This window comes from Sus scrofa, chromosome 17 (genome assembly GCF_054392235.1).
Source record: "Sus scrofa isolate SSC_HxYL_T2T_F1_AM1 chromosome 17, Sscrofa_HxYL_maternal_Yorkshire_Landrace_v2.0, whole genome shotgun sequence".
Lineage (NCBI taxonomy): Eukaryota > Metazoa > Chordata > Mammalia > Artiodactyla > Suidae > Sus > Sus scrofa.
In genome coordinates, this window is record NC_139399.1 from 40189531 (window position 1) to 40216787 (window position 27257).

Consider the following 27257-nt stretch of genomic DNA (forward strand, 5'->3'; position numbering starts at 1 on the left):
CATCCCTGGCTGGGGAACATCCACATGCCAGCTGTATTTGTGGCCAAGGGGGAAAAAAAATTGAGATACTCTTTCAGAATGCAGAGAAAAGGGACAAAGAGATTTAATTGACAGTGATGATCCAATGTAATAATATTTTAGGGGAGGAAAAAAATCCAAACAATCTGTCAACAGAATGGACAGGAAAATAGAAAACATCTCAGCTGAAAATAATACCTTTTTTATTTCTGGATAAGTAATAGAAAAATGTCTATACTGAAACTTATACTGGCAATGTTTGACTTTTGAACGTAAAGAAAAATGCCAAGGGAGTTCCCATTGTGGCTCAGTGGTTAACGAATCCAACTAGGAACCATGAGGTTGCGGGTTCGATCCCTGGTCTTGCTCAGTGGGTTAAGGATCTGGTGTTGCCATGAGCTGTGGTGTAGGTTGCAGACGTGGCTCAGATCCCGAGTTGCTGTGGCTCTGGCGTAGGCCGGCAGCTCCGATTAGACCCCTGACCTGGGAACCTCCATATGCCGTAGGAGCGGCCCTAGAAAAGGCAAAAAGACCAAAAAAAAAAAAAAAAAAGAAAAATCCCAACAAGCATCAGGTGAACTACTTGTCGAACAGAGGCCAGCCCAGCTTTGCTACCTTTCCTGGGGGTGTTGGGTGAGCTATAATTGACAGATAACATTCTATTAGTTTCAGGTGTACTTGCTACCATCTTAAGAGCCAAAAGACAATGAGATAAGGATAAGAGAATCTTGAGAGGAAAAGTCTGAGATTGAAGAATTCTATTAACAGTGAAGCCACCATTTGTGTGTAGACACACAAATGTGTAAAGCCATTACAAAATTCTCATCTAGAGCAAAGACTTAGAAAAACATAACATCCTGGAGTTCTCCTTAAAAATCAGTCAAGTGAGGAGTTCTCACTGTGGTTCAGTGGGTTAAGAATTAGACTAGTATCCACAAAGATGTGGGTTCAATCCCTGGCCTTGCTCAGTGGGTTAGGGATACAGCATTGCCATGAGCTGGGTGTAGGTCACAGTCGATGCTTGGATCTGGTGTGGCTGTAGCGTATGCCAGCAGCTGGAGCTCCGGGTCTACCCTAGCCTGGGAACCTCCATATGCTGCAAGTTCGGCCCTAAGAAAAAAAAGTGTGAGGATATCAGGCCAAGAGATGGAAAGGTATAGGTATATTAAATTACTCATTATATAAGGAGGAACATAAAAATGAATGACTTATTGACTTTAATAATTTGTCAAATATAAACCGCATTTTTATTTGATAAACTATAAGGCAACAACCAGGAGAATTAAAAACAGATTTTCTGCCTTGCAAGTCACTATGGGAGATAAAAGCAAATATAGAAAAATTCAAAACACAGGCAATAGCCGCAAATTAAAACTATAAAATGAGATGACTAATGACAAAACGAATAAATCTGTAACAGTAAAGCTACAATGGGTTAAATACCAGCCCAAGTGGAGACGCTGCAGTTTTTCAGACAGACCCTTAGTGCCTCCAGGCTTTTCTTAATGCTGAACCCTAGGCGTGGCTTGCTTGCCTGCCCTAGTCAAGGCTAAGGCTTCAGTTCCAGACAGATTTCTTCCTCCCGGCAGTACTCCCAGGCCACCTGGGGGGGAATGAGCAGTCCTCTCTCATTCCCGGCAAGCGAAGCCGGTGCTCCGTATTGGAGCATCCCCCCAACTCCCTTTCACTGCGAGGGGCCGGGCATCGTGCCAGGTTCCGGCCACTGGGTGAAGCACTCAAACTCTCTGCTCGATTGTAATGTTATATCTTTTTCCCCGTCCCCCGCCTTTTCCTCCGGACTGTGATCCTTGGCGAGAAGCAAGTTTCAAGCCGGCTCCAATTGGGGACGGACGCAGTCACGGACCATCGAAGCCTTCTTTTCCCCTCAAACCTGCTTGTCCCGGCGCCGGAGCGGATATTCCTTGCGCCGTGTTGGTTCCACGCGCCACGGCTCGCCCCGCCCCCACCTTGCAGATTTGCAGGGTCTTACGGCGTCCGCTGGGAGGCCGCGCCCGGAAGAGCAGGAGCGGGGGCGAACTGGAGCTCGGGGCTTGGCGTCTAGAGTCCCTTTCCCAAGCCAGAGGGTTTCTCCTTGTCGCCAAAGAAGTGAGGTTCAGGGAAGGCGCTGTCCTACTGGATTTGTTGAAGAGGAGAGACTGGGGGCTGAGTCCAAGGGCCTTGGGGGTCAATAAGGTATCAGCAGGGAGTCTCGGTGCAGATTCGCGGAGCCCTAGGGTGGGTGAAATAGAGGGTCCCATACGCGGACCGGTATGCAGCGACGAAGGGGTTAAGGCATTTCGCCCCGCCTCAGACCGGGGATTGGCGGGCTCGGGGGGCGTGGCCGGAGGGCGGGCCCGCGTTTGCCGCAGCCACGGGTGGGCGGGGCCCGGGCGGGGAGCGGGAGGGGCGCGGAGCCGAGCCGGGCCCGCGCCTCGCGCCCCGCCGGGCGGGCTTCTGGCTGCGCCAGCGAGCGGGGCCGGTGGCGCCCGTGCTGAAGACCCCGCACCGGACCCTGAGGCAGCGAGTAAGTGAGGCAGGCCCTCCGCGGCGCTCCTTGCAGCTCCGACCTGTCGCTGTGCCCGCTGCACCGCGAGGCTCGTTGAGTCAGACCTGGAGCTGGGGAGGGGGTGCGTCCCACTGCTGGGGGTCCCCGGGGTGAGGGGAGTGGAGATGAGGCCGATGATGTCATGGATGCTTCGCAGGGCCTGGGGGATGGTGGCGGCCGGAGGGGGTGCGGCCCGGATTATGTCACCTCTTCCCTCTGCGCCCCGCCCCCCGGGCCACACGCGTTGGTGGGGAGCACCGGGAGGTGCCGGAGGGATTTCAACCACTGCAGAGACCCTTCCCCGGGCACCTCCTCGGGATGGCCTGGGGCCCTGGTCTCTGTTGGCTCTGCGGGCCGCGGGCTGCTGGTGAATGGCGTGCACCCCCCCACACCACCCCCCGTGCAGGAGGCTCGTGTGTGCGCGCGTGTGTCCTCGGGGTGTGTGTGGGGGCGCTGTCAGCCCCCTCAGTCCTGAAGCACGGGTTTCATCAGAGCCAGGATCTAAGGGATGGATCCCTTCCCCCTTTGTCGCCAAGGGAAGATGGATCTCCCTTCACACATCCCAACCAAGAAGTTCTGGAGACCTCTGCACCCTCAAAGCCCTACTGTGACCCCGATACCTTTTCTCCCTCAGTCCTTCCCAGAAGCCCTTCCTGATGTTCCCGTCCGGATTCATTGCCTCTTTGCATTGCTCATAACTGGCCTTCCCACATGCATTCTCTGCATCTCCTCAGTGCCAGGGCCTAAAGACCCCAACACTCTGTTGTCTGTTTCCCTGCGGGGGCACCCACAGTCCAGCCCTGGAGATGCCTCAGAATGAAATCTTGGAGTAGCCTGAGCCAAGTGCTTTAAGACCTCTTCCCGCAGGGGAGATCAGGAATGCTGTCCTGGGAGGCAGCATCTGGATTGGTCCTTGAAAGATGCAGAATGGGCACAGGGAGCTGAGAACAGATTTTGTGCATGGAGTGAGATGGGTTCAGGTCAGGGGACATAGGATGAGCAGCAGGAGAGGCCTTGGGGGCTCTGCTGCAAGCTCTACCTTGGTTCTGAGGGTTGAGAGGAATGCCAGGCATTTACCCATAATACATTCACTTCTTAACATTCCTGTAATGTAGGTGTGAGAATCTGAGGTGGAATAACCTGCATGCAGTTCCACCTCTAATCAGTTGAGCTGGGATTTACACTTGGAGCTGATGCCTCCATAACTCTGTCTACTGCACTTGGTGCTGTTCATGGAAGAATTCGGGCAGAGCAGGGACAACGGCTTTGCCCTTTAGAAAGTGTCCCTCAGCAGCTGCACAGGGGAGGGAGTGCAGAGGAAGAAATGTGAGTGAGAAGCCCCCAGCAAGGATGCTGGCAGGAGGGGCTGGTGAGATCTTTAGGGGTTGAGTGGGCTGAGCTTGGGGCCTCTGAGACCCCAAGAGAAGGGTGAGTGTTCCTAGCTTTAGGAGGGGCACAGATAGGGTCGTCACGGTAGGATGACGGTAGGTAGGTCCTGCCCATGTAATCTCCAGGTATTGTCCATTTGGTCCCTTTGTGACCACTAATACTGTGTGTAATGTCCCACGCACTGAGGGTTGACAGGACAGAGATAGAGGCAGAATCAGGCAACAGGCTGTCATCCCATAGCTAAGTGGATGCCATGAGGCTGTCTTTGCAGTGCACACTCAGCTGCCTGGGCTAGTGCAGGACCCTGACCCACAGATGAAGCTCAAACCTTTCCCCTGTATTCAGTTTCTGCCTATCAGGGAAACATATGCCCCTCTTTGTCCTGCCAGTTCCATGCTGTCTTTTTGAGGAAAGAAGCTGCAGCAGCCCAAGCTGGGGAGAGGCAAGGGGCTGGGAGCACTTACATGGGGTTGACCAAAACAGGTTAGAATTATGGTGGGAAGCTCTTCAGGGAGCGAGGCTCCAGGGAGAAGGGCAGTGGGTTGGTAGTCAAGGATTCCCCAAGTAGACCATGGGAATAGGAGACTCAGGACCTCCTTTCCATCTGTCCAGGACTCTGGGCACCCGGGCCTGGTTGGGGACCCCCCCGGGGGGGGGATGGGGGGAGGGGCAACAGTGGGGCAGAGTGCCATGTGATCAGCCACAACCTATGGCCAGATCCTCCTTTCCTGGAGCTCAGAGAAGACAGTATTGCAGGTTTATACGGCACCTTACAGTTTGCAAAGCACCTTCGAAAATATTATCCTCCGTGGCTCTTATGATCAACTCAATCACTTCTGTTTGCGTCTGCCCACACCTGGCGCAGCCCCCTTTGCCTAGATCTCCAATCTCACTATCGACGCCCTTCTTTCAGCACATCACCACACTCAGGTTTCTACCCTGTTTCATTCTAAAATTAGAAAAGAGCCTTTGGATCCCAAACCACCTTAAATTACTGCTTTCTCAGCCCTTCTCTTTTAGCAGGGAACTTTCTCATCTTTCCCTCAGACCCCTTCCCCCCACTCCTACAGTCTGGCTCTGCCTTGCACCCCTTTTCTGAAATCATTCTCTCGTAGACACCAGTGATGTTTCCACCTGCCGAATTCAGGGCACCCTCTCCAATCCCAATTTTAGCTGGCCCCCTTTTTTTTTAACATCAGGAGCTGCCTCCACATTCTTGAAGCCCACCCCATCTTCGTCCTCAGGCCCTGCCTTCTCCTGGCCTTCTTCCTGCTCCCACACCATCTACTAGGCTTCTTAGGCACTGTCACTTTAACTCCATGCTGGGCCCCACCTCCCGCCCCCCAGCCCCCTCGAATGCTCATGAGTCCAGTCTCTCTTTCCATCCAGGATTTAATAGAAATATTTCTCTGGTCTTCCTCAAAGCACCTATTTCCCCCAGACTTTCACCTCCTGTCATGTTCAGGGTGTTACCTACCCTGGTGCCCACCCAGTCCAGACTCCTCCCTTGCCTCCAATCCCTGAACCCCATCTGTATGAAGTTTTGTCAGTTGTTCCTCCCAAACCTGCCCAGATCTTCCCGCTGGTTCTGAGCCCCAGGTCACCCAGCCTCCATCCTCTCAGTCCCCCTCTGCTTGCTCCCTACACTGCATCCCCAAGTGGCAAGAAAAGGGGGTCATGCTTAGGATGGGAAGTGGATATCTGGGCTGGAGTGTATGGGGAGTGGAGACAGAGCAGGGCGAGGGTGAATCACGAGAGGCACCTAGGGCACTCGATGTAAAAAGGCACTCACACCCCAGGGTCCTGCGCTTGCTGAGCCTGCACTGAAACTGCATCCTAGTTGCCTCTCTTGCTGCACGCCACGTCTCAGGCTTGTGGGACATGGGGACAGATTAGTTTAAGGGAGGAAGGTGGTAAAGTCCTGTTCTCCACACCTCCTCCGGAGCCAGAGGCTGAGAGAATGGAATTTTACAAAGGCAGTGTGAACCAGTTTGGTGGCGAGTTTTCCAACCACCTAGGGCTGTAATCCTGGGTGTGCTGACCAGAAGTCTCCTGAAGGGCAAGAGTTTTGTCAGGCTCTCCTGGTCTAAGGCCCGTTAGGACAAACAGCATTCGAAGTGGGCAGCTGGGTAGAACATAGAGGAGCGCTCTAGGAACAGAGGTCTGCCACCTGTCCTCCTTTGCCTTGGGAGAGGAGGGCTCCCTAGCAGGTTTCTGGTGGGAGCAGAGGTTAAATGCCTGGAGGGTGCCCTCTGCCATTTCTGGCACATGTATTCGGGCCTCTACACTCCTGGCAGGTGCTGCCTGCTGCCACTGCCCGGCTGGATTTTGAGGCTCTCTGGGGCAGGTGTTTCCAGGGCGGACTTGAGACAAAGGAATGAGGAAGCAGAGCCTTTCTGGGCACAAGTAACCCGAGGCCCCGCTCCCCTACCCCGGCTCCTGTGGGCCGGCCTTGAGGGAGGGGGGGACGCAAGCTCACAGGAGGGCTCAGAGGAATTCGCGGCGAAGTGAGCTGGGTCAAGGTCCACGAGGAGCTGGGGGAGGGGAGTAATCCAGGAAGTCTTCCCGGCGGCAGCGAATTCTTAGAGGGGTTCTGCGGGGGCGGAGTCCTGGGCTCCGCTGGGAGCGGACGCCCCGCCCCTGACCCCGCCCACCTGTTGGAACCGCGGGGCTCAAGGGAGGCAAGGCCCGCGCCCGCAGCGGGCGGGCGGCGCTGCGTCTTCTGCCCTGGTCCCGGCCAGCCCGGAGCCCTCTGCCGAGGTACTGACCATGGGGAGGGGGCGCTTCCGCGCCAGGCGAGGTCCCTCCCTTGCCACGCGCAGCAGCCGCGGTCCCCGACCGTCTGCGGGGGGGTGGGGGGTGGGGCGTTCCTGTGGTCGCCCAGATGCGCGCGGCCGCGGGAACTCCCGCCCACCCTACCCCCAAAACCCCCGTCGCCTGTCGCGCCCGTTGCCCTGGGCTGCCTGGCACACGGCAGCACTGCGAGGTAGGTCCTTCATTCCTCCCATTTCGCAGAGGAGAAAACTGCAGTCCGGGATGGCTCAGTCGGCCCGTCCAAAGTCGCACAGCTGGTTCTGGCCGAGCCCCTACTACGAGAGTGAGGCACATGGCCCATGCAGACCGGGCCTCGGAGGGTCCCAGGCTTGAGGACCCGTCGGCCCCCCCACCCCCTTGGAGAGGCAAGGAGAGGATCCTGCGCTCGTAGTGAGCCTCCACTTCTGCCCTTGACTGCAACACCCTAGGTTAGGGGGCTGGGAAGGACAGCCCACAGTTTTTGGAGAGGGGTGGGTTTCTCTTCCTCCCTTAACTTCTGAGGTTCCCTATTGGATTCAGGTACCGCTCCCGCCTTCCAACCCCATCTCCCCAGCTGGGTGGGATGTACAGGCCCAGACCCAGAGTAAAGAACCCCTAAGTTCTGGAGGTTGCAGGGAAGAGTTGAGGCATCACTGAGTCTGGGAGGCTCCTGGAGGAGGTGGGTTTGAGGTGGGAGTTGAGGAGAGCACAGCTGGGAGGGTAGGTGCATGGTCCCTGGGGGTTGGGCTTTGTCAGCAGGCAGCCCCTCTTACCAAGCTATCACTGTTTCCCCAGCCCCATTCCTTCACCTTGGGTGTTTGGGAACTCTTGTACCCACTGTGAGGAAGGGGACACCGAGGGACAGGTCTGTCTTGGATGGGGTGGTGGGAGTGGGGGTGGGGCTGACCTATCTCTGCTTTCCCACCTGTGTCCACAGTGCTCCCCTGGCTTAGTCATGGCGAAGCTGGAGACACTGCCTGTGCGCGCTGACCCAGGGCGGGATCCCCTCCTGGCCTTTGCCCCTCGGCCCTCTGAGCTCGGACCCCCAGACCCTCGCCTGGCCATGGGCAGTGTGGGCAGCGGGGTGGCCCACACCCAGGAGTTTGCCATGAAGAGTGTGGGCACCCGCACAGGGGGTGGGGGCAGCCAGGGCAGTTTTCCTGGCCCCCGTGGCAGTGGGGCCAGCAGGGAGAGGCCAGGCCGCTACCCCTCAGAGGACAAGGCTCTCGCCAATTCACTCTACCTCAATGGCGAGCTGCGGGGCAGTGACCACACGGATGTCTGCGGCAATGTGGTGGGCAGCAGTGGTGGCAGCAGCAGCAGCGGTGGCAGTGACAAGGCCCCACCTCAATATCGTGAGCCCAGCCACCCACCCAAACTCCTGCCCACCTCTGGCAAGCTAGACCAGGTCAGTCCCCAGGGCTTTTTTATGGGGGTGGGAGGCAACCCAGAGATGGGGAGGAAGTGGGTCTTCTTGGAGGTTGGGTTGTAGGGGCTGAGGTAGAAGCTGAGTTGAGGAGCCTTGGAGGCCAAGTCCACCTGCTGGGTCTAGGGCAGAGACCTGGCTGCTGGGATCAGGAGGGTGGATGTTGGGTAGAGACCCAGCCAGAAGGGACTCCCAGGATGGAGCTCCGATGGGGTAGGGGGGAGGTGGGGCTGAAGACATCTAGGCCAGAGGAAAAAGACTGGGGTCAAGGCCAAGGCCCCATCATGATTCCACATTCCCCCTCCCTTGCTTTTATGCAGTGCTCAGAGCCACTGGTTCGGCCTTCAGCCTTCAAGCCCGTTGTACCCAAGAACTTCCACTCCATGCAGAACTTGTGCCCCCCGCAGTCCAACGGGACCCCTGAGGGACGACAGGGCCCCGGTGGCCTCAAGGGTGGACTGGACAAGTCTCGGACCATGACCCCAGCGGGTGGGGGTGGGGGCGGCCTCTCAGATTCAGGCCGGAACTCACTCACAAGCCTGCCCACTTACAGCTCCAGCTACAGCCAGCACCTGGCGCCCCTCAGTGCCTCCACCAGCCACATCAATCGCATTGGCACTGCCAGCTATGGTAGTGGCAGTGGTGGCAGCAGCAGCGGTGGTGGGTCAGGCTACCAGGACCTAGCAACCTCTGACAGTGGGCGGGCCTCCAGCAAAAGCGGGTCATCCTCATCCATGGGGCGGCCAGGCCACTTGGGATCGGGGGAGGGTGGAGGTGGAGGCCTGCCGTTTGCGGCCTGCTCGCCACCCTCGCCCAGCACTCTGATCCAGGAGCTAGAGGAGCGGCTGTGGGAGAAGGAGCAGGAGGTGGCAGCTCTGCGGCGTAGCCTGGAGCAGAGCGAGGCAGCGGTGGCTCAGGTGCTGGAGGAGCGGCAGAAGGCCTGGGAGCGTGAGCTGGCTGAGCTGCGGCAGGGCTGCAGTGGGAAGCTGCAGCAGGTGGCCCGGCGCGCTCAGCGCGCCCAGCAAGGCCTACAGCTGCAGGTGCTGCGGCTGCAGCAGGACAAGAAGCAGCTGCAGGAGGAGGCAGCCCGGCTGATGCGCCAGCGGGAAGAGCTTGAGGACAAGGTGGCCGCCTGCCAGAAGGAACAGGCCGACTTCCTGCCCCGGATGGAGGAAACTAAGTGGGAGGTGCGGGCTGGGGGCTTGGGCTCTCCCTGTGTCCCCTTCCATCTCGCTGGAGAAACCCAGAACAGCAACCCACAACCATCACTGGGGAAGCGAAGGTTGTGGCGGGATTGATTAGGGGTGTCTGAAGACCAGCGCTGTCCAGGGCTGTGTGAAATTAGCCATGTCTGAGGAGGGGGTCTTCCTGCTCTGATGAGGAGCTGACCCTGAGCCCCGGGGTAGCTCAATGCCCTGGGGCTGGGGTGGGGGTGGGCAGAGCTCGGCCTTCACCCTGACTTCTCTTCTCACCCGCTCCTGCCCAGGTGTGCCAGAAGGCTGGGGAGATTTCCCTCCTGAAGCAGCAGCTGAAGGACTCGCAGGCCGACGTGTCCCAGAAGCTGAGTGAGATCGTAGGGCTGCGCTCCCAGTTGCGGGAGGGCCGGGCCTCGCTGCGGGAGAAGGAGGAGCAGCTGCTCAGCCTGAGGGACTCCTTCAGCAGCAAACAGGCCAGCCTGGAGCTGGGCGAGGGCGAGCTGCCCTCTGCCTGCCTCAAGCCGGCACTGACCCCAGTGGACCCCGCTGAGCCGCAGGATGCCCTGGCCACCTGCGAGAGTGACGAGGCCAAGATGCGCCGTCAGGCTGGGGTGGCTGCCGCCGCCTCCCTGGCTTCCTTGGATGGGGAGGTGGATGCTGGGGGGGAGAGTGGGACGCGGGCCCTGCGGCGGGAGGTGGGGCGGCTACAGGCTGAGCTCGCAGCCGAGCGGCGAGCCCGGGAGCGCCAGGGTGCCAGCTTCGCAGAGGAGCGCCGCGTGTGGCTGGAGGAGAAGGAGAAGGTCATCGAGTACCAGAAGCAGCTGCAGCTGAGTTACGTGGAGATGTACCAGCGCAACCAGCAGCTGGAGCGGCGGCTGCGAGAGCGCGGGGCCGCGGGAGGTGCCAGCACGCCTACACCCCAACACGGGGAGGAGAAGAAAGCCTGGACCCCCTCCCGCCTGGAGCGCATTGAGTCCACGGAAATCTGATCTCCCTGGGCATGTGGTCTTTTGACAAAAACCCTGTCAAAGGCCAGAGTCCCCAGTATCCCCTCCTTGCCATCACCTTCCCCCCCCATGTCCCCCTGTATCCCCAGACCAAAGAGGTTCTCAAAGCAGCTGTGACCAGGTCCCTCCCCTCCCCTCACTGGGTGCCTCCCAGCTCTACCACTGCCCCCCTGGGCAGCCCACTTGACCCTCCTCCCAAGGAGGAAATAGGGGGAGGGCTGAGTGTGTGGGGATGAAGGGCCCAGGCAGCAGGGGAGCCCGGGCTCCCTTTCTTGGCACTCCCTTGTTGAAGAGGTGGCAGGCCTGCAGTGCCGCCAGGTACCCAGCCCTTTGATGGTCTGGGCTGCTACTGCCGGCCCATCGTGTGTCTAGAGATGCGCTCTGTGCCCATCTCCTATGCCGTGTAGCCTGAGGGGGCCTGCCTGGGGTCTGCCGGAGCGGACAGACCTTGGGCTCCCGGCCTCTCTCCTTCCTGCGCAGTCTTCCCTCCTTGGCAGATTGGCAGGATGAGTGGGAGCAGATGGCCTGCCTGTGGTTGAGAGGGCTACCTGCCCAGCCCCTCCCCCCCCAAGGTCTCTTGGGCTCAGGCCTCAGAGCCTGGCCTGGTCCTGAGTGTGTGTCCATTTGTGCGTGTTGGAGGAGGGAAGGGCAGGGACTGGAGGCTCAGTGCCCAGGGAAGCTCTGCCCTCCTCTTCTTGGGAAGGGTCACCTGGAGGCTTCTTAGCTCTACCCTGCCCCTTCTGGCCAGGATCCCACAGGACAACAGTCCCATCTGCTTGGCTGACCCCATACCCCGGACCACTGTCCAGCTCTAACTACAGCTATTAAGTGCTACCTGCCTCTCAGGCACTCCCCTCACCCAGTTTCTGAGGTCATATGAGTGTCTGTGATGTCTTCCTGTGTCTTCCCCCACTTGATTCCCTCAGCCTCCTTCTGCTTTCATGCTCAGCCTCCTGCTTTCATGCTCTGAACATCGTTGTCCTAGGCCACCGCTTCCCCCAAACCTCACCTTTTCTTCCAGTAGAAAACTCTGCTTGATCTTTGGTGCACTGCCCACTTCCACACTCCACTGGGCCCAAGCCTGAGCCTGTGGCCCTTGTTTTGGGGGACAGGGGTGGCTATGATTGCTCTTGAAGAGCAAGGCTGAATGGAGAGGAACACTGACTCCTGGGTCCCAGGGGCCTGAGGTAGCCCGGGGTTTGCCCAGAGTAGGCCTGGCATAGCCGTCAGTGGGGGTGGGGGCAGCCAATGTCACTTCCTCCTCTCGGGGCCCTCTGAGAGTCTATCTCCCCAAGATAAGAAGGGAAAGGCAAATTTCTAACACACCAGCAATAAAAATCGGAGGAGGCTTGGCCCTCAGCCCTGGTATTTCTCTCTTTTCACTCTCTCCCTCCCACCCCCAAGACTGGGTTTGTGGGGCAGGGTGGAGGGAGCTGGCAACTACTGTGAGCAACCCCCGACCCCTGACCAGCCTCCTCCCATGACTGGTGACTGTTTAACCAGCTGTGCATCCCCCACAAAAACAGGAGTGCCCCTCTGCGTGGCCTCTGTCCTTCTGCACAGCCCCTTCCGGTGGCCCTCCCCAGATCTCTGAGCTGGGTGAGGGGCTGTCCTGGCAATCACTGCCCATTCCACTCACCCTTCACTACACCTGCCCCAGAACCTGGGCCTGGGCCAGAGGGGCAGGGGGAAGAGAAGGCATTAGTAGGAAAAAAAAAAAAAAATAGAAAAAAAAATATGAACAGACTCAGCTTTGGGACTTCCAACCACAAAAGAAATTATATATAAATATATAAAAATATATATCTCTACCATATGTGATGGAAAGACTTCGTTTTCTTTTCCCAAAGAAATAAAATGGAGAAAGCCTCTTGAGTGGCTTTTTTTTTTTTTTTTTTTTTGGCTTGCTTGTGCCTTTGCTGGTGTGAAGGTGAGGCTGGGTGAGGGAGGTGTGGAGGGCAAAGCTGGAGTAAACATTTTCCAGAGGAGGCATGAGACTGGAGGTGCTTACTGGGCCGTGCCTGGAGGTTGGCCCAAAGCCCAAGCTCCTCCCTGTGGCTAGGAGGAGTAGTGGTTCCACGTTCCTGCCTGACAGGGCTTTCTCTTCAGGTCTGCCTGTCGCCAAAAGGGTCTCCAACTAGTTCCTGCTCAGAATCTGTTGGGAGTTCCCCTCGCGGTTCAGTGGAAACGAGTCCGACTAGGAACCATGAGGTTGCTGGTTCAATCCCTGGCCTCACTCAGCAGGTTAAGGATCCCGCGTTGCCTTGAGCTGTGGTGTAGGTGGCAGACGTGGCTCAGATCTTGTGTTGCTGTGGCTGTGGTGTAGGCCAGCAGCTGCAGCTCCCCTTAGGCCCCTAGCCTGGGAATCTCCATATGCTGCAAGTATGGCCTAAAAAGGCCAAAAAAAAAAAAATACATATATATATATAAAACTGGATACCAGGCTGTTGGCCAGAAGGCAGGGGAGGCTACAGAACCAGATGCAGCCTGCAGCATCCTGAGCCACCCTACAGTGATGAGCTGAAGTCTGAGGGCAGAACACAGACGTGAAATGTTTGTAATTAGCAGTAAGAACCAATTTGTAATTAGTGGTGAGGCCCCAAAGGCAGAAGGGACCCAAGTGTGCTTCAAGGAGGGAGCAGATTTTTATGATCATTCCTTTGCTCATCCTCATGAAGCTCCCCAAGCAAGAATGTACTCTGCTACAAGTAATGCAGCCTGAGTTACAGGACCTCAAAGAGTGGTTTATTCATCCTCACCTGATAAAAAGTCTGAACATAGGCATCAATAGTGTCACAGGGCTTGGTTCATTAAGGACCTAGACTTCTTGCCTTCCTACACTATCTGTGGCACATTGTTCCCTCTTTACCACAAGGCGGCAGCCACAGCTCTGTGAAGTGAATGAGGCAGCAGCACTGTATCATGAAAGTAAAACCTTTCCCAGAAGTTCCACAGCACCGTTCCCTTTAAATTTTGTGGGCTAGAGCTGAGTCATAGGCTCTTCCCACTTCAAGGGAGGCTGGGAAATTGAGTATTTGGCAAAGACGATCAGGATTGTTATGGCTGCCTAGGAGCAATTACGGTTCATCTCATCTCCTGGGCGCTCTGGGTTCTGACGGCAAGGACAGAGTCATAAATCGGCAACTCCCAGTGTTTGCCCTGGTCTGGCCCAAGTGAGAGAACCCTCTCCAAGCAGCGGTGTCCCAAACAGTGTCCTCCACAGAGCTTAGGTATTGAGATGCCAAGCTTGCCCCTCCTTGCAAGGAAGTGTCCTTCCTACAATTGATTTTGTCTCCCCATCAAGATGGTTCCCTGGAGGAAGCACCATTTCTCAGGTTCCCTCAGGATGGGCGGACCAGCAGCCAAGGCACAGACAAGGTGTGACCACCCTGATCAGCAGTCTCCAGTGCGCCTAGGAACGGCTGTCTGGGGTCAAGTCCTCCTGGAAAGTCTCGAGTGTCTCTTCCTTGCCTAGCTGTCCATACCCACTCAGGAGGAAAGAAGGCCCCCGCCCCCGCCCCCGCCTTCTTGGGGAGGTGGAAGATCACCTGGGTTCATCTGTCAAAGCTCTGGCCTCCTTATTCAGCTCCTCACATCCATTTCCCCTAACAGGGTAATCTTCTATCCATCACTAACTCTCCTCCTGAGAGCACTTTGTAGATACATCTCTATTATAAATGCATGATTACCTCATTATACAGATGAGAAACTTGGCTTAGAGGATTTACGTGACTTCCCCAAAGCCATAAAACTCTCAGTAGCGATCTGAGATTCGAACCTGTGTTTAGGCTATTCGGTAACTTCCAGAGCGGTCCATCCACGGTGGTGTTTCCTCTCCTCAGGTCTTGGATTCCCCTTGTCTCTTCAGCAACGTCCTTCCGCAGAATCTCTGGGAGACGCTAGGGAACGTCCCTGGGAAACGCTGAAAGAGTTTTGAGCCTTGGCCGCACCCGTCGCTCACGTAGCGGCCGGAAGTAGCGGGCATTTGGCCGGAAGTGGAGCTGTGAGGCCCAGGTGTAGCCGAAGAAGTGGCCGCGGAGCCGCCGTCTGCGGGAGTGGGGTCTGGTGTTGCAGCGCCGGCGCTTGCCAGGCTCAGGTGAGTGGCGGCGGCCGGGGAGGAGGTCGTAGCGGCGCTCTCTGCCGACGTGGGCCTTGGCCAGCGCCTCTCGGCACCGGGCGTGCGCGGAGGCCGGGCGCGGTGCTTCCCGGCCCAGGCTGTCGCAGGCCCGGCTTTAGGGAGAACATCGGCGACCCGGAGTCCTGTGACCTTGCCCAAACGTCTTACCAGAACCTCGATTTTTTTTCCCGCTATGAGACGGAGGTAATGGCAGTACTCGCCCCCCTGGTCTGTTGTGAGAATGTAGTGAGATGCTCAGCGGCTCCTCTTACTATACTTCATATGCATGCGCATCACCTGGGGATCTGAAGATTTTGATTTTGTATGTAAATCTGAGATGAGGCCTGCGATTCTGCGTTTCTCACCAGCTTCCAGGTGAGGCTGAGGCCACTGCTCCGCAGCCCGCGCTTTGAGCAGCAAAGGCCCCGCGATATTCGCTTAGTACCTGCGACAGGTTGAGTCTTAAATAAATATCAATACAGTGTATGCACTTAAACCCATTTTTTAACAGTTTCTGATTGCACAAGCCTAAGGGTGGTATTTTTAGCCCTCTTCCTTTTTTTCTTTCTAGGGATAAGAAAAACAACTGTCTTTTCTCCTTCCATACAAATCATGACACAGCTCTTCTGTCCTGACTCATGGAGCTTGGGGCCCTCTTCATACCAGTTATGTTCATGGGCTTCCTCAGGTGATGCTTCACTGCCCACTCACTTGGACTGTGGAGCTGGAGCCCAGCGCTTTAGCACCAGCATGGCTAATGTTTTGTGTTTTAGTAATTTGCTGCTGGAATCTGAACTCATGTTTTCTGCACTTTGCTCACACTTTGTGAATGATAAGAACAGTCACTTTTCCAGAACGAGGTTCTGTGACTCCCTAATGTGAATGGCCTTGGGCAAGCCTGAGATGAAGCTGCTGCCTGGGAGACCAAAATGAAAATCAGAGACTCTGTGCTGCATAATATATCTGAGGCCTTTGGCAGTTATGCAGATTTAATTTATTTGTCAGTGTGGCTTTCTGCCCCATTCATTGGTTTATTTTTTCTGGTCCCCAACAAGGCTCTGCCATTCATCATGCATATAAGTCAGCTTTGATACCAAGGAATTCTGAATACTATGTGGCCTTGCAAATCTAGGAAAGCAGATACAACCAAATGTTTGGTTATGCTAACAGTGATAGATATTTGGACTGTTAATTTGGAATTTTTTTCACATGATTCTGGGTGCAGATACTTTACCTGTCTGGATTTTGTCAGTCTTCTCATAGTCCCATTTAGATGGGCTGAGAGGACATGAGTGTCTGCTCTCTACCGTTGTACCCAGAAATTTCTAAAAGTAGCGTTTTTTGTTTTATGGCTTCACCTGAAGCATATGGAAGTTCCCAGTCCAGGGACTGAATCCGACCTATGCCACAGCTGGGGCAATGAACCCACTGTGCCAGGCCAGGGATCAAACCCATACTCAGCAGCAGCCCAGGCAGCCGAAGTCAGATTCTTAACCTACTGTGCCACAGCGGAACTCCTACAGATAAGAGTTTTATGAAACCTTTTACGAGCAGTGGCTCTGGAGTTCCCTCTCTGGCGCACTGGGACACAGGTTCCATCCCAGGCCCAGCATAGTGGGTTAAAGTATCTGGTGTTACTGCAGCTATGGCGGAGGTTGCAGCCGTGGCTCAGATCTGATCCCTGGCCTGGGAATTCCATATGCCATGGGGGAGGGGCGGGGGTGGCAAAAAAAAAATAGCAGTGGTTCTAACAGGTTCATCTGTGGGGTCTTCTGAGACTATATCAACCCAGGTCCTTGCCATTCTGATAGAGGGATAGCAGAGTCTTAGAAGGAGTGGGCTATGTAAGCTTAAAAAACAAACAAAAAACCCCACAGATGATTGTAATGTACTCGTTTCTCTCCCCTAAGTGTGGAAACTGGAACGGAAATGGAGAGGATCAGCAGTTAGACTTGATTTTGGTTTGGCTTAGTTGTGTGGGGGGTACTTTCCTTGACCTAAACACCTTTGCACTAGTGCTTTACCTCCCTAGTTGCAGCCGACCCCTCTTTTGTAGGTTGTGCTTAACAGAAGCACAGAAGAGAAGAGTCTAGCCCAGTTAGCATCCTCATTAACAGATGAGGCCCCCCCAGTGTCAGTCTCTAATCCTTCACTGGGGGCTTTAAAGCTTTGTAGCCCCTGGTTACAAAGTTCCTTAACTTTGTAGGAAGTTAGTTTTTTTGCCTTTTTTTTTTTAATTATTGGGGCTGCTCAACACATTCTTTGCTAAGATAGAAATGGAGTTTGAAGCATCCATTTGTTTGTGGCAATTTTATTGGGATTTATCAGTGGGTTAAATTTTTTTTAGCAAAGGAATCAAACCAGAATTAAGGGATGATCTCCAGTAATTGTTAATTGAATATGCTGAGGGTGTCATATACTTTATCTCTAGTTAGTTTGGCTGCCTTCCTCCACCTGGTTCCCCTCTCCTACCTTCTGGACTGTAGTTTAAAATGAAGCTACTCAGCCTTGCTCAGACCTGTACCTGGAAGGTAGGAAGGTAAGATTCCTCACTCTTGTGAAATCACATCATTCAGGGTGGTTTGGGCAGTACCCTTCTAAATAGCCATGGTCCAGTGGTCTCTGAGGCTCCATTCTTGTTCTTTAGGACCCCTAAAGAGGGGATGGGAAGAAGGTATACTTGGGGCACTTAAAATAGGAAAACGGTTTTGTGAGAGGATAACACACCGCTTTGAACCTTTAGAAAAGGCATCAGGAGTTACTGATTTGGCCTCTCATAATGGTCTCTTTTCAGCTTTGTTATGGATTCTCTGGGAGTCCTTAAGTAAGGAGGTACCAACTCTCCTTACCCTCCTGTGTTTTTTCTCCATCTTGACAGCACATCCTCACCTCCCATCATTTGCCATGCATTTTCTCCCCACTCTTTTGCTTTACTGGTTCTCTGTCTTCCTTGAGTTTCTTCCCTTTCCTTCTCCATAGTACTCAATACCTAACTTCTTTTTTTGTTGTTTGCTTTAATTTTATGATCGCACCCACAGCATAGGGAAGTTCTCAGGCTAGGGATTGAATCTAAGTCACAGTTGTGACCCACACCACAACTGTGGCAAGGCTGGATTCCTTTAACCCTGTGCTGGACAGGGGATTGGAACCACACCTCCACAAGGACCCGAGTCACTGCAGTCAGTTTCTTAACCCAGTGGGCCACTGTGGGAGCTCCTTAAGACCTAACTTCTGAAGTGGTTATATCTCATATCTGTAAATGTAGGTATGGTGTCTGTACAGTTATCTTAAAAGTTGTGTGGTGAAAAAGGGAGTAGCTACCTTTTGCCATTTGCATTTTCTGAATGGCTCTAAGATTATTTATTTTATCATTGTTTCTCTTACTGGGCATCCATGAAGAAGTTCTACTGGCAGTAGGAAGTACTTGCACTAGAAATAACCTTTCAGCATTTTCCTTGAGAACTTAAATTGCATTTTTTATTCATGAATTGTCTTTTTTTTTTTTTTTTTTTGGTCTTTTGTCTTTTTAGGGCCGCATGCTCAGCATATGGAGGTTCCCAGGCTAGGGGTCCAATCTAAGCTACAGCTGCCGGCCTACATCACAGCCACAGCAACAGCAATGCCAGATCTGAGTGGCATCTTCGACCTACACCACAGCTCACGGCAATGCCAGATCCTTAGTCCATTGATCAAGGCCGGGGATCAAACCCGAAACCTCCTGTTTCCTAGTTGGATTTGTTTCCTCTGTGCCGCAATGGGAACTCCACTAATTGTCTTCTTGAAGAATACTTAAATTTCCTGTTAGAACATGCATTTTGTAAGTTCATTTTTTCAAAGTTATACATGTACATGGTTCACATAATTAAATAATTTAACAGATCTTATGACACTCAATATTAGTTCCCTTTTTTTTTTTTTTTTTTTTGTCTTTTGTCCTTTTTTACGGCCGTACCCACGGCATATGGAGGTTCCCAGGCTAGGAGAGTCTAATTGGAGCTGTAGCTGCTGGCCTACGCCAGAGCCACAGCATCGCCAGATCTGAGCCGCATCTGTGACCCACACTGCAGCTCACGGCAATGCCAGATCCTTAATCCACTGAGCAAGGCCAGGGATCAAACCCGCAACCTTGTGGTTCCTAGTCGGATTCATTTCTGCTGCACCACGACCGGAACTCCTTTTGTTCCTTACTTTTCAACTATTTGTCTGTTTCTTTTGGTATTCATTGCTGTATTTTATTTTTGTTATTTAAAAAAATTCCGGGGGCGAGTTCTCATTGTGGCTCAGCAGGTTAAGAACCCAACATAGTGTTGGTGAGGATGCAGGTTCGATCCCGGTCCCTGCTCAGTGGGTTAAGGATCTGGTGTTGCCACAAGCTGTGTCTTCGACCTACACCATAGCTCACGGCAATGCCGGATCCTTAACCTACTGAGCGAGGCCAGGGATCAAACCTGCAACCTCATGGTTCCTAGTCGGATTTGTTAACCACTGAGCCACAACAGGAACTCCCAAGGTCTCAGTTCTAAGACCAGGAATTGAACCTGGGCTGCAACAGTGAAAGCACCAAGTCCTAACCACTAGACCACCAGGAACTCCTTTCATTGGTGTATTTCTTTTTTTCTGTTTTGCTACAGCTGAAGCATGTGGCAGTTCCTCAGCCAGGGATCAAACCCTTGTCTCAGCAGTGACCCGAGCTGCTGCATTGACAATACCAGATCGTTAATCTGCTGCACAACAGGGGAACTCCTAAATACTATATTTGTGTGACTATTTCTTGATTTTTTTTTTTTTTTTTTTGGCTTTTTAGGGCCTCACCTGGTGCATGTGGAGATTCCCAGGCTAGGGGTCAAATCAGAGCTATAGCACCAGCCTACACCAGAGCCACAGCAACACCAGATCTGAGCCACGTCTGTGACCTGTACCACAGCCTACGGCAATGCTAGATCCTTAACCCACTGAGGGAGGCCAGGGATCAAGCCTGCATGCCCAGGGATACTAGTCAGATTTGTTTCCACTGAGTCACGATGGGAACTCCTATGTTGCTATTGTTTTCTAGGATATATCTGTGTCTGTAAACTCTTTGACTTCTTTCTTGTGGACTTCAATGCTCCAGGTCTCTTATATCAGTGCCTGATCCCCCTTCTCCATTCCCCTCCCCTCATCCTCCCAATATAGTTTGCTCATGATTTTTGGTTAGGCAGGTATTCAAGGTTTATACTAGTAAGATTATGTAAGCTGAGCAGGGAGTACAATATGATAACATTTTCTGTCTTGACAAATTTTTTGTTTTCCCTGGAGTTAATACTTTTTTAAAAATTTATATTATTTTATTTTATCTTTGCTTTTTAGGGCCACACTTATGGCATATGGAAGTTCCTAGGCTTGGGGTCAAATTGGAGCTACAGCTGCCAGCCAATGCCACAGCCACAGCAACACAGGATCCGAGCTGCACCTGCGACCTACACCACAGCTCTCAGCAACGCCAGATCCTTAACCCACTGAGCAAGTCCAAGGATCGAACTTGGATCCTCATGGATACTAATTGGATTCATTTCCGCTGCTCCACAATGGGAACTCCCCTTGAAGTTAATACTTTTTGTTACTGATGTTATTGGTTTGGTTATCCATCTGTCTATTAATTGGTCATCCTCAGATTACCCATCACAATTGTAAATCTTCTCTCCTAGGTAATACCCATCCCCTTCACCATAAACCAGTTGCTTTTTATGTCTGCTCATTGCAGTCATCCTGGGATCTCCCATTATTGTTATCCTGGGATTTCCCTTTAGTTCTTTTCTGTGTTGAACTCTAAATTCTGGATCACATATCTTTCCTGCCAGCCTTGATGTCTTCAGTTGTAATAGTTCTCTCTCTTTTCTTTTCTTTTTTTTTTTTTTTTTTTTTTTTTTTTGCCTTTTTGTCTTTTTAGGGCCACACCTATGGCTGTGGAGGTTCCTAGGCTAGGGGTCTAATTGGAGCTGCAGCTGCTGGCCTACGCCACAGCCACAGCAATGCAGCATTCAAGCTGTGTCTTCGACCTACACATTGCTCATGGCAATGCTGGATCCTTAACCCACTGAGCGAGGCCAGGGCTTGAGCCCGAAACCTCATGGTTCTTAGTCGGATTCATTTCCGCTGTGCCACAATGGGAACCCCTGTGATAGTTTTCTTTTCCTTAATACTGGGGTATCTCTTGTAAACTCAGTTCCTTCATGTAGATTTTGGTCTTTGAGGTCTTCTCTTCATTCTTTTTCTAAGTAGTATATACTCAGCATAGTGATAGCTAGGATCCTAGAGTATTCGAGGTATGAGGACCTTTTGAGCTCTCCTAGTTCTAACCCTCCAACTTCCTGACACCTGGAAACCCTATAGATGATTTGGAGTCCTCCCCACTCCCCTTCCTGGAACCTGACTCCCCTTCTTGTCTCTACACTAGCAGCGTGGGTTTCAGAACCAGATAATCTTTGACGTCAAACCCCATTCTGTGCCTTGGTTGTGTAATCTTCATCGAAGTCTCTTTTTCCTCATCAACAACATCAAGATAATAAAATCTACCTTACAAAAAGTTGTAAGGATTTGAATTGATGCAGATTAAACAGGTCATTCAAAAGAGTTCCTGTTGTGGCTCAGTAGGTTATGAACCCGAATAGCATCCATGAGGATGAGGGTTCAATCCCTGGGTTAAGAATGTGGCGTTGCTGTGACCTGTGTTGAAGGTTACAGACACAGCTTGGGTCCCATGTTGCTGTGGCATAGGATGGCAGCTGCAGCTCCAATTAGACCCGTAGCCTGGGAATTTCCGTGTGCCACAAGTGTGGCCCTAAAAGGCCAAAAAAATGAAAAATCCTGCTCATTCAAGGCTTAGCATGGAGGAGACTCTAAGACAATTTTGGCTGTAATTATTTCCATCTTAGGACTTAGTCTGTGTTTTTGCAAATCAGAAAGTGTCACATTAACTCAAACTTCTAGATCTATACCATTGATGTTCCGGGAAATGGTTCTTTTGTTCAAGACCATATTCAGTAATCTCATTAAGTACCCTTAGGTAGCATCAATCGAAGTAATTTATTTAATGTGCTTTTCAAGTTATATTATTTATAAAGGCGTTTGTTAAAATAATCCACGCACTCTCTGTTTAACAATTTTAACCCCAATTAAAAAGAGAAAAAAGTTAATTTCTGAAAGATATGAAGAAAGCCTCCCAAAAAGAAGCCGAATAGTCACTTTCCTTTTATATTAGTGTATTTTAAATGATGGCACTTGTATTCTGTTTGTTCCACTGAATATTTGTATGTACTTTTCCATGTGTTGTTACTTGACACACATTTATTCTGTAAACACCTTCCTCCTTCTGGATGAACATTTGGGTTTTCAGTTTTTTTGCTATAGTAGGAAAAAAAATTATGTCTTTTTTTAAAAGTTATTTCTTCCGATCTTGTTCCTAAGATGAGATGAAGCACTTTGAACAATTGCTTTACTTGCACATTGTGTTGAACTAACTTTAGATTCCAGCTCCAAAGCAAGTATTCTTTTTAAGTTTTATGGAAGTGTAATTGATTTACAGTCTTGTATTAATTTCTGCTGTGCAGCAAAATGATTCAGTTATATATGTATTCTTTTCTGTTATTTATCACAGGATATTGATTATAGTTCCCTGTGCTATCCAGTAGGACCTTATTTTTAGCCATCCTACATATAATAGTTTGTATCTGCTTATCCCAAACTCCCAATTCCCCACCACCTCCATCCCCCTCCTCCTTGGCAGCCACAGTCTGCCAAAGCAGATATTCTTTTTTTTTTTTTTTTTTTTTTTAAAGGGCCTCACTCTTGGCATATGGAAGTTCCCAGGCTAGGGGTCAAATTGGAGCTGCAGCTGCGAGCTTGCACCACAGCCACAGCAACGTGGGATCTGAGCAATGTCTGCAACCTACACCACAGCTCATGACAATGCCTGATCCTTAACCCACTGAGCAGGGCCAGGGATTGAACCCATGTCATCATGGATACTAGTCGGGTTCATTACTGCTGAGCCACGACAGAAACTCCAGGCTTTGGCGTTTCTTAAGTTGGGGGGAAGACGTAAGCACTGAGGGAAAGCAAGGGTACACCAGAGTCATTTTCATAGCTTCTCATGGTTTCTACTATGGGAGAAAAATGGGACTTGTGCTGTTCACAGGCAGGATAATCAGTGCCTGACTCACTGGAAGCATTGCTCATCTGCCTTCTTCAAAGGAAAGCCGTGCTGTTTCCCTTGTTTGTCAGCAGGGCAATTGCATGAATTGGTGCTCTCTGAGCCCAGCATTTTTGTTTTTGTCTTTCTGTCTTTTTTAGGGCTACACATGCAGCATATGGAGGTTTTCAGACTAGGGGTCCAGTCGGAGCTGTAGCTGCCAGCCTATGCCAGGGCCATAGCAACTCGGGATCCGAGCTGTGTCTCCAACCTCACACCACAGCTCACAGCAACACTGGATCCTTAACCCACTGAGTGAGGCCTGGGATTGAACCTGCGTCCTCATGGATGCCAGTCAGGTTCGTTAACCGCTGAGCCACGATGGGAACTCCTGAGCCCAGCTTTGAGATGCTCTCTGCTTCCTACTCACGAACTGACAATGAGCAGAACCTAGGCCTTCTGCCCTCTCCCCCACGAAAGTGAGTGAGTTTACTTCCCAAGTGCATGACTACTCTGCTATGGTGATTCAGACTCACAGGCCTGGAGAGGAGAAAATGCATCTTCTAAAAGATATAGGAGCAGCATTAGAACAACAGAATTGGTAATCAGAAGTTTTGTACTTGAAGGGGGAGGGTTAGTGTCGGTATAATTAATTAATCTTTACACCAAATCACACTTTTTACTTTTGTTGTTACTATGGCAGCTTTTGCTAACTTTCTTATTCTCCACTTGTGCTCTTTATGTGTTGGTATCAAAAAGATACTCACTTTTGTTCCCAGCTTTGTTTATGGAAATTTGCTTTCTTCCTTCCTATTGGATGTGAGTAAAATGGCTGTCTCTTCTAACCGTAAAGAAAATTTTTCCAGAGGACAGAGGAAGTTCAGTCTGAGGAGCAGTCCAGAGAACTGCCCAATAGTTGTACTCTGGGTTTTTTTGGGGCTTTTCCTCTGCCTTTATGCAAAGGTTGCGGGGTTTATCCTTGATGTATGTTGTCTCATGATTTGGGCATTGAACTTACTTGAGTGGACAGTGGTGTCATTTTAATCCATTTCTTATAGTTTGTAAATTTTGGTATTGTGATGGGTGGAAGCCACTTATTCTTCATCTACCCTTTTTTCAGTATCTGGCACCAATTCTGGCCCAGTCATTTGTGACCCATGGCTCTTGTGATATGCCGAAGATTTCCAGGCAGTTTCTGTGGAACGCCTTCCTGTCCAGCTCTAATCAAGAACCATATAAACAAGAAATTGCTTGATCAGACCTGTGAGGACTGTGTTCTGACTGCCAAAATGATCGGTACTGACACCAGAATGGCAGCCACTCTGAAGCTGTTAAAGCCTTTACGATATCGAGCATTTTGCAGTCCTTTTGCCTGCAGTGCAACCCAGAGTGTGGTAAGTTGGAATGTGGGCAGCTGCACATGGCACAAGAGACAGGACTCTCCAGAAAACAGTCTCTGCCACCCTCTCAGAAAAGTTAACATGTGTAGTACCTCTGCTTCTTGGAGGAGTCTCACTACCAGCAGGACCCTCCCCGGGTTGGAGTTCAGCAGGGCTTCTGCCTCTAAGGCCAGCACCTTGAAGCTGGGCTCACCCAGGGCCGGGAGAGTTGGTGAAGAGGATATAGAAACTTTTGATTCTTTTGAAGACCCTCGAATATTCCTACAGCTACGACCAGAATACCAGCTTCACAGCTATAACAGATCTGAGACTTGTCAGCCCTTGTCTGTTTCAGAAGGTGAACTAATTTTAAGCAAAGTCACAATTTATCAAGATAATCTCCAGCCTCAAATTATTGTTGATTATTTCTGTAAGCTGAGCTCTTTGCCTGCAGAGCAGCATCCTGTTTTGCTGTCCAGTGCCAGCTTTGCTGTGCTCTGCCAACTGAGCGTGAAAAACGTACAGCTCTTTGATGTCCCAGATCTGATCAGTATTTTGAAAGCATTTGTCACTTTAGGAATCCCTCATTCCCATTCAATGCTCGACGTATTTGAAACCAGATTTTGCCATAAGGTGTGGGAGATGAGTCTGGATCAACTTCTCTTGGTAGCTGACCTCTGGCGGAACTTGGGCCGCAGAGTACCTCGGTTTTTTAAAATCTTTTTTAGTTATCTTAATTTGCACTGGAAAGATCTGTCCTTGACCCAGTTGATTCACTTAATTTATATTATAGGTGAAAGTCGTCAGGCACCCCAGGAGCTGATGCAAAAACTGGAATCATTGATCCTCAAGTACATAGATTTGATCAATTTAGAGGAAGTTGGTACAATCTGTTTGGGATTTTTTAAATCAAGTAGTAGTCTCTCTGAATTTGTCATGCGGAAAATTGGAGATATAGCTTGTGCTGACATGCAGCATCTGAGTAGTTATGCCTTAGTAAATATTCTTAAAATGTTCCGTTTTACTCACGTGGATCATGTAAATTTCATGAAGCAGTTTGGACAGATTGCTCCTCAGCGAATTCCTTCCCTGGGAGTTCAGGGTGTCATGCACCTGACACTGGCCTGCTCGGCCTTACGCATCCTGGATGAAGGGGTGATGAACGCTGTGGCTGCTTCTTTGCCTCCTAGGGTAGCACACTGTCGAAGTAAAGATGTTGCCAAGATTCTGTGGTCATTTGGAACTCTGAATTATAAGCCACCCAATACAGAAGAGTTTTATTCCAGCCTGATAGATGAGATTCCCAGAAAGATGCCTGAGTTCAACCGATACCCAGAACACCTGCTCACTTGCCTGCTGGGCCTGGCATTTTCTGAGTACTTTCCAACAGAGCTCATAGATTTCGCTTTGAGTCCAGGGTTTGTCAGGTTAGCTCAGGAGAGAAGTAAGTTCGAAGTCACTAAGGAGCTGTATACTCTTGATGGTACAGTTGGCATTGAGTGTCCAGATTATAGAGGCAATCGCCTTAGTTCTGATCTTCAGCAAGAGGGGTCAGAAATGCTGTGGAATTTAGCAAAGAAGGATATGAGCGCAAAGCCCGAATTCCTAGAAGCTCTCTTTTTACTTCAGACCATGCTGGGTGGGCCCCAGTACATCAAACACCATATGATTTTGCCTCATACTCGATCCTCCGATTTAGAGGTTCAGCTTGATGTTAACATGAAGCCATTACCGTTTAACAGAGAAGCCACACCGATTGAAGATGTAGCCCAATTAAGGCTTAAGCATGTGGGAATCAGCCTTACAGATGATTTGATGAGTCAGCTACTACAAGGGAGAGCAAGAGGACACTCCCAGAGGGAAACAGAGTCAGACACTGGGCAGCAGCCCATGAAATTAGAGGCGGCGTCCATTCCTGTTGGGGGCTCCTTTTGCAATATGGCTGACAGATTGGGGGCCATGGAGATGGCTGGCCCGTGTCCTCCAGCTTCCGTGCAGGCGCCAAAACTGAAGCTGGCTATTCAGTTGACAAACAAGAACCAGTATTGCTATGGTTCCAGGCATCTGCTTGGACTGCACAACATGAAGAGGCGGCAGCTGAATCAGCTTGGGTACCGTGTGGTGGAGTTATCCCACTGGGACTGGCTCCCGCTACTGAGACGAACTCGCTTAGAAAAGCTGGCATTCCTCCATGAGAAAGTGTTCACCTCTGCTCTCTGAAGGGCCTTCAGAGTCATTTCAACTCACAGATGCTGGTGATGTGCACTGTGCCAGGTGTTGCGAAAGTTATAAAAGCCAGAATGTAGGTTTGGTAATAAAATCATCCGTTGAGGAGACTTGGTTGTGCTCTTGTCTGTGGCAGATGGAAGCCATGGCAAATGTTACTGTGATTGATTGTAACCCGGTGCAGTTGTATACGTTGCTAATTTCTGCAGGTGAATAATAAACATCTTAAAATTTCTCATAGTCAAGTAATTTCTATCTCATTTTTCTTTTTGCTTACCAGCCTTATCTCATGGTTATTTTGAATTTTGGGGAGAAAAGTATAGTCAGGCATTGTCTAAAGCCCGTTTTAAAAAAGTGATTTTCTTATACATTGTCTTAAGAACCTTCTTGCAGCTTCACTTAAAATTTTTCACAATATTTCCCCCATGTATGTTTTCATCACATTCTCTAAAGTATTTCTCATTTTCCTTTAGATTCAGTTGGTGGTCTTTGGTTGCTGGTTCTTCCTGTTTTAAAGAGCCATTTTAGAATTAGCTTGTGTCCTCTTAGCCCCCTCTTACTTGCATTTCTGCTTTTCTTGCATAACCTCCCTCCCCCCCAAGGTTATTTTCTCCCTAAAATTGGACCTAGAAGAGTAGAATTGTGAGTATCTCTTGGGCCAGTGGTTCCCAAGTCTGACTAGGCAGATGTTTTTCAGGGCGATTAACTCAGACAAGAAGGAAATGTGTTACTCCTATAATAGGAAGTCAAGGGCTTTAAGTTTGATTATATTAGAGCCACAAGCATAAGAAGATTTTGTATGTGTGTATGTGTGTATATATATATAAAGCACAAAACAGATAACTTTTCAAAACACTTGGGATCTTTGAGAATTTGTTTTAAAATATACTCCTCCCACCGTTATTTAGGTTTTCTCTCAAAAGTCACTTCCCCATCTGTCCTTGGTACTCCATTGGCCTCTGATCATGCTCTCATCTCCAGCTTCATTTTCTTC

General features: G+C 51.0%; 3 protein-coding genes across 17 annotated transcripts in view; all 3 read left to right on the forward strand.

Moving 5' to 3' along the window:
* The first annotated feature begins 1911 nt into the window (after positions 1-1911).
* Positions 1912-12249, forward strand: LZTS3 (leucine zipper tumor suppressor family member 3). 9 transcript variants are annotated; one of them, XM_005672781.4, is made up of 5 exons: positions 1912-2211; positions 6968-7194; positions 7683-8153; positions 8492-9358; positions 9658-12249. In XM_005672781.4, exons 3-5 carry the CDS (start codon positions 7701-7703, stop codon positions 10354-10356), a joined length of 2019 nt encoding a protein of 672 aa, XP_005672838.1. In that variant the 5' UTR covers positions 1912-2211; positions 6968-7194; positions 7683-7700; the 3' UTR covers positions 10357-12249. The 9 variants fall into 9 exon arrangements, with proteins under 9 accessions (XP_005672838.1, XP_084859523.1, XP_084859520.1 ...); XM_085003397.1 differs by having other exon boundaries at positions 6968-7131; XM_005672780.4 differs by lacking the exon at positions 1912-2211 and adding an exon at positions 2413-2542.
* Positions 12250-14365: 2116 nt separating this feature from the next.
* Positions 14366-26503, forward strand: FASTKD5 (FAST kinase domains 5). 5 transcript variants are annotated; one of them, XM_085003399.1, is made up of 4 exons: positions 14366-14470; positions 15063-15179; positions 16923-17030; positions 23779-26503. In XM_085003399.1, exon 4 carries the CDS (start codon positions 23816-23818, stop codon positions 26255-26257), a length of 2442 nt encoding a protein of 813 aa, XP_084859525.1. In that variant the 5' UTR covers positions 14366-14470; positions 15063-15179; positions 16923-17030; positions 23779-23815; the 3' UTR covers positions 26258-26503. The 5 variants fall into 5 exon arrangements, with proteins under 5 accessions (XP_084859525.1, XP_020934012.1, XP_020934015.1 ...); XM_021078353.2 differs by lacking the exon at positions 16923-17030; XM_021078356.2 differs by lacking the exons at positions 15063-15179; positions 16923-17030 and having other exon boundaries at positions 14366-14695.
* The window catches only part of UBOX5 (U-box domain containing 5), a 40900-nt gene continuing 28008 nt past the window's right edge, over positions 14366-27257 (forward strand). For 2 of the 3 annotated variants that reach the window (XM_085003441.1, XM_085003442.1), the window contains exon 1: positions 14366-14695. The gene's annotated coding sequence lies outside the window, so the exon portion shown is untranslated. The remainder of the gene's footprint in view (positions 14696-27257) is intronic. The other variant, XM_001925847.6, reaches the window with a different exon arrangement.